At 48.9% G+C, this 6,651-nt stretch overlaps 1 protein-coding gene across 1 annotated transcript in view; it reads left to right on the forward strand.

The window, feature by feature from the left end:
- Positions 1-4,217, forward strand: part of HDC (histidine decarboxylase) — a 17,245-nt gene extending 13,028 nt beyond the window's left edge. The window contains exons 10-12 of the mRNA XM_006756015.2: positions 1,500-1,598; positions 2,866-2,967; positions 3,104-4,217. Of these exons, the coding sequence (XP_006756078.1) occupies positions 1,500-1,598; positions 2,866-2,967; positions 3,104-3,850 (948 nt within the window). The 3' untranslated portion in view covers positions 3,851-4,217. The remainder of the gene's footprint in view (positions 1-1,499; positions 1,599-2,865; positions 2,968-3,103) is intronic.
- Positions 4,218-6,651: the final 2,434 nt, after the last annotated feature.

Consider the following 6,651-nt stretch of genomic DNA (forward strand, 5'->3'; position numbering starts at 1 on the left):
CAGAAGAAATACCCTGCTGGGTCAGCATGGGTTGGTTTTAAAATAATCTCTGCCTTTCCTTTAATTTGCTGGTGAAATAAAGTAGCAAATTTATAAGCATCTGGAAAGCAATGTAGTTTTTTTTTTTTTTTTAGAGAAGGCCCCTAGCATCCCTTCGTTTTCCTCCCAGAGTGTCCATCTAACTGTTAGATTCTAACAAGTGGTGGAGGTGACATCTTCCTTGTTAACAGGGATTTTGCTCTGTGTCTGCGTTTTGATGCCCTCTGCTGGTAAACGCAAGTTTCCAAGCTGGTGCTCACCACGAGTGCTTTGCCTGGAAATCAAAGGCTTAGTATTTGATGTGGGAGAAATACTGTCTCAAGCAATAACGGTGCCTGGGTCAGGAAGTTGGGGTAAAGAATGAAGGTGAGTATGTTTTTGAGGATTTGGCAATCCTGTGGATGAGTACGTAAATATTCAATTGCGTCAATATTTACTTTCAGTTAACAGAAATTGTGGTAGAAGCTTCCTGGCATTTGAAGAAGTGGTCACTAGAAACCACATTACCCATCAGAATAACTGGAAATGTTTCCCACACCCTTTGCTCTGTTTTCAGATCTGAGAAATTGGTGAGATAATGCATGGAAACATTTCAAATCTCTGGTGCTGGCAACCTTGAACTCTAAGCTCTGTTGAATTTAGTCACCAGGAAAAAAAAAGGTCAATGTTAGTCTAACAGAGGCTGACTCGCAGATGTTCATTTGAAATCTGAGAGCTGGAGTGATGCCCCCTCAGGGCACAGGAAAAAGTTAGCATGAGAAAGTGAAGTGAAATGATGACCATCTCACGGGCTAGGCAGAAATATTACTGTGATTTGCGGCTCACATTTTAATTGTGTAAATAGCCCCAACTGGCTGTCAACTTCTTGTGAAGCTCTCTGCACCCTTTTTGAACCACTTCCTCGGGGTGCTGTTCCTTTTCTGCCTCACAAACAACCAGTAGGTGGCACTGACCGCGGTCGCAGCCCGGTGGGGCAGAGCTCAGGAGACACCAGGTCTGCGGGGCTCCGGCCTCTGAGCTCTTGACCACAGTACTTTACAGTTTGGGGGTGGGGTAGGGAGTAGAAATAGAACTTTATTTTCTGCTGTTCAAGGAACTGAGGTTCCCTTAGGGAAAACACAAACATACTGCCCTCCCTTACCTTGAGTTTCAGGCTGGGATGAAATGTTTAAAGGTGCACTTAACGTAAAGTGTCTTCTCCTCGGTTCAGGGTCATGGACTTGGTTTCCACTTGTCCTGCTCTTGGACATGGACTTATCGGTCACCTTCACCAGTGACTTCATCACATGACAGGGCAGCCTTTGGGTACCTTGCCTTGGCTGCTGCTTAGCAACTGCTTCAGAGATCTGGTGATACCGACCATCCCTGGAGGGCTGGGCAGGCAAGGATGCAAAGGCCCAGGCGTGCGTGAGGGGGCGGTGTCCTGTCTCTAACCTGGCGTTTGTGTTCCTCTGTTTTAGCACTGGCAGATCCCCCTGAGCCGGCGGTTCCGCTCCATTAAGCTTTGGTTTGTGATTCGGTCCTTCGGGGTGAAGAATCTGCAAGCGCACGTCAGACATGTATGTAATCGTTTGTGGGAGGGCTGTGGGCTGGGCTGCGTTTGCTGTGTGTCCCAGTGGGGAGGAAGGCTGGGCTCAGGTGTCTCGGGCTGTTCTCGGGCTCCTGGGAGTTGACTATTCAGGGTGGCCCTCTCTTTGTTAGCTAGAGGAACACTGCGCAGAGCATGACACGTAAAACAGCTAGAAAATATTTAGCAGGGTGCTTCCCTGAGAGAGCCTGAGGACCCGAACATGAAGAGATCTTGGAGACTGTTTTAAAGAGACCATGCAGTGGAGAGAGACAAGGGATCTGGATGAGGCTTGGAGAAACTCATTTCATCCTAGTCAAAGACACGATTAGCTGAATCCCTTGCCTTTCCTTGAAATAGAGTAGCAGGTGTGAGAACCAGGTGACAGCAATTACTTAGCAAATGTTTGATACGATTGGACACTTGGAGAAATTTTAAGAAATGAAAGAAGACAAGTACTGTTCTTGTTTAGTTAACAACATAGGAAATAACATAGAAAAAAAATTGAAATTACCAAATTTCAGTGGAAGATTAATATGATATGAAGCTTAATTTTTTTATTATGGTAAAACATACATAAAAAAGTTACAATTTTAACCATGTTTAAGTCTACAACAAAGTGGCATTAAGTGAAATAACAATGTGTGCAACTGTCACTGGTATCAATTTCCAGAAATTTTTCATCTCCAGCAGAAACTCTGTATCGCCTAACCAGGTACACAGCCTCTCCACAGTGTACGTGGAGATGATGTGTCGAACACTTCTTTGTGGAATATCACGGAAAAGGGGATGCAAGGGCATGTGAGGCGAGAAGGTTTGGGAGGCGAGGGGAAGAGGGTGCCTTTAGTGCAGCAGAAACAAGCTGCCACCCTCACGAGGCACCGGCTGGGAACGCAGGGCCTGGGCTGGGTGTTGGCCCTCACTTGCCCCCTTGGCGGGTCAAGAAGCTGTGAAGCCAGGAGATGAGGCTAAGATTGTCTTGATCACAAAATACATGCCTTCTGGTTCTGGGGTGAGTTGAAAGAAGGCCCTGAGACATGAGTCTGGAGGTAGATCTGAAACGACAAGAAACAGGGAGCCGTTGGAGGGTGCCCAGCTTGAAATAGGAGCAAAGTCAGAGAAGAAAATGCGGCAGAAGCCATTCGGATCTCGGTGGTTCGAAGGTCCTGGCTTAAACCCACACGGCCATGTGGAAGTGAATGCACGCGTGGCCCTTGCCTGACTGTTCATCTCAGCTCTCTCTCTCTTTACAATTCTAGGGGACTGAAATGGCTAAGTATTTTGAATCTCTGGTCAGAAAGGACCCTTTCTTTGAAATTCCTGCCAAAAGACACCTTGGCCTGGTGGTTTTCCGTCTAAAGGTAATGCCCTCGTCCGTGGCTATGCGTGATGCCATTCGGTGAATGCTTAGCATGTTGGAAACTGTAAATGCTGGGCTTCTGGGGCTGCTTACAGGGGATGTGGTACAGACTCCACTTCTCTTTATCCTTCAAACAGGGTCCTAATTGTCTCACGGAGAGTGTGTTGAAGGAAATAGCTAGAGCTGGCCAAATCTTCCTCATCCCGGCCACCGTCCAGGACAAGCTGATCATCCGCTTCACCGTGACCTCCCAGTTCACCACCAGGGATGATATCCTGAGAGACTGGAGTCTCATTCGCGACGCCGCCACTCTCATCCTGAGCCAGCACTGTACCTCCCAGCCGAGCCCTCAGGCCGGGGGCCTCATCCCCCAAACCAGGGGCCCCAGAGCCCTGAGCTGTGGAGGGGCCCTTCAGGCCGTCGGCGGGGCGGAGGATGACCTAGCCCAGGCCCGAAGGATCGCCAAGCAGCCTCAGCGTGCGGGGGTCGGTCTTGTGGGGAGGGAAGACGGCTGCCCCCTAGAAACCCTGCTGGACCCACTTGATGACTGCTTTTCCGAAGAGGCCCCAGCAGAGGCCAAGCGCAAGCTGTCCTCCTTCCTGATCAATTACTTGTCCGTGCGGAACAAGAGGAAGGCCGTGCGTTCGCTCAGTTGCAACAGCGTGCCTGTGAGTGCTCAGAAGCCACTGTCCTCCGAGGGCCCCGTGAAGGATGGGGGCTCCTCCACAGTCAACATCCTCTCTAGGTTTCCCGAAGAGGTGATGATGCTGAAGAAAAGTGCCTTCAAAAAACTCATCAAGTTCTACAGCGTCCCCAGCTTCCCTGAATGCAGCTTGCAGTGTGGGCTGCAGCTGCCCTGCTGTCCCCTGCAGGCGACGGTCTAGACCAGGGCTCCAGCGGAGTCGACCAGTGTTTCAGGGAGGCTCCGAGGCCCTCGGAATTGTACGCTGAATTTGTGTGCTTACGTGAATGTGCATTTTTATAGGGGGAAAGCTCATAACTTTTTTCAGATTCTCCTAGAGGTTTTATGGCTCAGAAAAGGGTACGAATGGCGAGTTGAAGCCAGCATGGCCCAGAAGGTTCTAGCAGTTTGGTCAGAGAAAAAGGGCCCAGGGTGGTGTACGGACAGGAAGCTTCTGTGGTTTAGCTTGTGATATGAAATGTAGCGTAGAAATAAACTGTGCTTGTCTATGAAAAACAAAAAAAGCATATGCTGTGTGATTTAATCGGCGACTGAAACAGTGATTAATTAACCAGCGCACATCCTGGAGCCTAAATGCATGTACTTTTGGATTCTGCTTTACAATTTTTTTTTAAAAATTGATTTCAGAAAGGAAAGGAGAGGGAGAAAGAGATAGAAACATGAATGGTGAGAGAGAACCATTGATCAGCTGCCTCCTGCACTGGGGATCGAGCCACAACCCCAGCTGTGCCCTGACCGTGGCCTCTCAGTTCATAGGTCAGTGCTCAAGCACTGAGCCAGCTGGGCGGATTCTGCTTTTAGGGGTTACTGAAGATTTGGGTTTGACTGTGAAAAAGTGAGTCTGGTGAGCCCTCGGGTGGAAGAAACAGGCACTGTGGCTCCAGTTTATAAAGGAGGAAACTGAGGCTCCAGGTCACTCGGCTTGTACGTGGCCACGCCCAGTGTTCTCGTCTTCAGGAAAGCTCATGCTGTTTCCTCTGTACGGTGCTGTTCAAGGATGTACTTGACCGGAGGCTCTCAGTCCACTGGGCCGTCTAGTCCTTCCATACATTTACATTTTCTTCCTCTAGGGATTGTCTCAGTTTTCTGGACCCTGTAGTCAAATAACAGCTGTGTTCAATGGCAGCTTGCTCCGAGTTAGTTCATAGGCCAAAACATTAGTTTCTTCCCATCTCAGAGGGCACTTTCTTAGGGAGTCGCTCTGAAATTGGTTATATTAGCAATGTCAAAGGCAAACAAAGCCGGACACCAGTTAAAGTGGCAAGAACAGATTTTAAACAGTCATTTTATTCAGTAGTAATTACTATTGCAATAGGAAAAGAGTTTAGCAGGAACTGGACTCAACTTTGACTTGTCTAGATGTCACTGGGTATTTTAAAGAGAGGAAGAGGGCCTAGGGAGGGAAGGGAGAAAGAGGGCGTAGAGAGGGGGACAGGTGGGGACTCAGTAGAGTCAGGGAAGTGAAAATCTGCAAAAAGCAAGAAGAGGGTGTTGGTCCATGTGAAAGCCACCTGGGTTTGTTCCCTGCTGCTTACTGAAGCTAGGCTCCTGCCCTCCCACAGAGGCTGGGAAAGAGGGCCCATCGTCAGGCTTCAGGTGTTGGATAGAAACACAGGCATCCGTGCGTTTTTGCAGGCAGGTACTTTAAGGGGGCTCAGGTCATCCTAGGACGGTGGCCTTACCTGTCAGAAACTTAATGTTTGTTCACCTCTTTATAGGACAAGGTTGAGGCCATGTCCACAAGGGGGCAATGAGGAACCGGGCATGGAATTTGGTCAAGGAGAGAATCTTTGTCAAGCGGGGGTCGGGGTGGGAGTGGGGGGGGGGAAGCTTAACGTTTCATGATCTCTGTTCCCTATCAGTGGTCCCCGAACTTTGCTGCATACTGGAATCGCCTGAAATCTTTAAAAATGGATAAGATTAATCAAGTGCAGTGACCTGCCCTAAGAAAAAATCCTGAAGCCTGGCTCCCACTCTAGAAAAAAATCTTATCTAATTGGTATGGGGTGAGCCTGGGCTTTGGATTTTTGACAGCTCCCCAAATAGTTCTAATGCGCCGCAGTGTTGGGGAGCCACTGCTCTAGAGTCCCTTGCTCCTCAAAGAGGGGTGCGTGGACCACCAGCGTCCCCGGGTGCTGCTTCTGCACACGAAAGCTTGGGAAGCAGGGCTCTAAGCCTGCGGTTCTCTGGTTGAGCTGCGTCGGAATCACCAGCAGGGTTTGCTCACACACAGATGGCCGGGCCCATTCCAGCGGCTCTGATCCAGCCGGTTTGGGGCACGGCCTGATAGTCTGCATGTCTAACACGTTTCCAGGTACTGGAACCACACACGGAGAACCACTGGTCTGTGAGGAAGTGTTTCTTCCTGTAAGTGCCAGGGGGGAGCTTAGCAGGGCCAATGGGCTGTTCGAATTCGGCATGCACTGACCTCCCGGGCGCCAGTTTTTCTTTCATCAAATAAAGAGGTTTGCTTTTAGTTTTGCTACAGCAAATAATATGTGTTTGTATATCTAGAAACTAAATATGTGCTGCCCGTGTGAGTTTTCAAGAACAATTGCGGGCTAAAGGTGACAAAGTGCAGCTTTCTGCTGGGCCTTTCCTGGGGCTGCACTTTGAGTCCCTCCAGATCGAAGATGTGAGCCTCAGTTCATAAAATATAATCCTGCTCTGAGGAGCCGAATTACACGAAACACACACGATGTGTAACTCTGGATGCTTTTTCTCTATGTCAGTGGTTCTCAAAACGTGGCAACAGCCTGGAATTCCTTAGAAATGCAAATTCCAATTCTAATGGGTTGCAGCAGTCTGTTTTCTTTAAATATATTTTATTAATTTTTTACAGAGAGGAAGGGAGAGGGATAGAGAGTTAGAAACATTGATGAGAGAAACATCGATCAGCTGCCTCGTGCACACCTCCTACTGGGGATGTGCCTGCAACCAAGGTACATGCCCTTGACCGGAATCGAACCTGGGACCCTTCAG

The sequence above is a fragment of the Myotis davidii genome, unplaced genomic scaffold (genome assembly GCF_000327345.1).
Source record: "Myotis davidii unplaced genomic scaffold, ASM32734v1 scaffold132, whole genome shotgun sequence".
In the NCBI taxonomy this organism is placed as follows: domain Eukaryota; kingdom Metazoa; phylum Chordata; class Mammalia; order Chiroptera; family Vespertilionidae; genus Myotis; species Myotis davidii.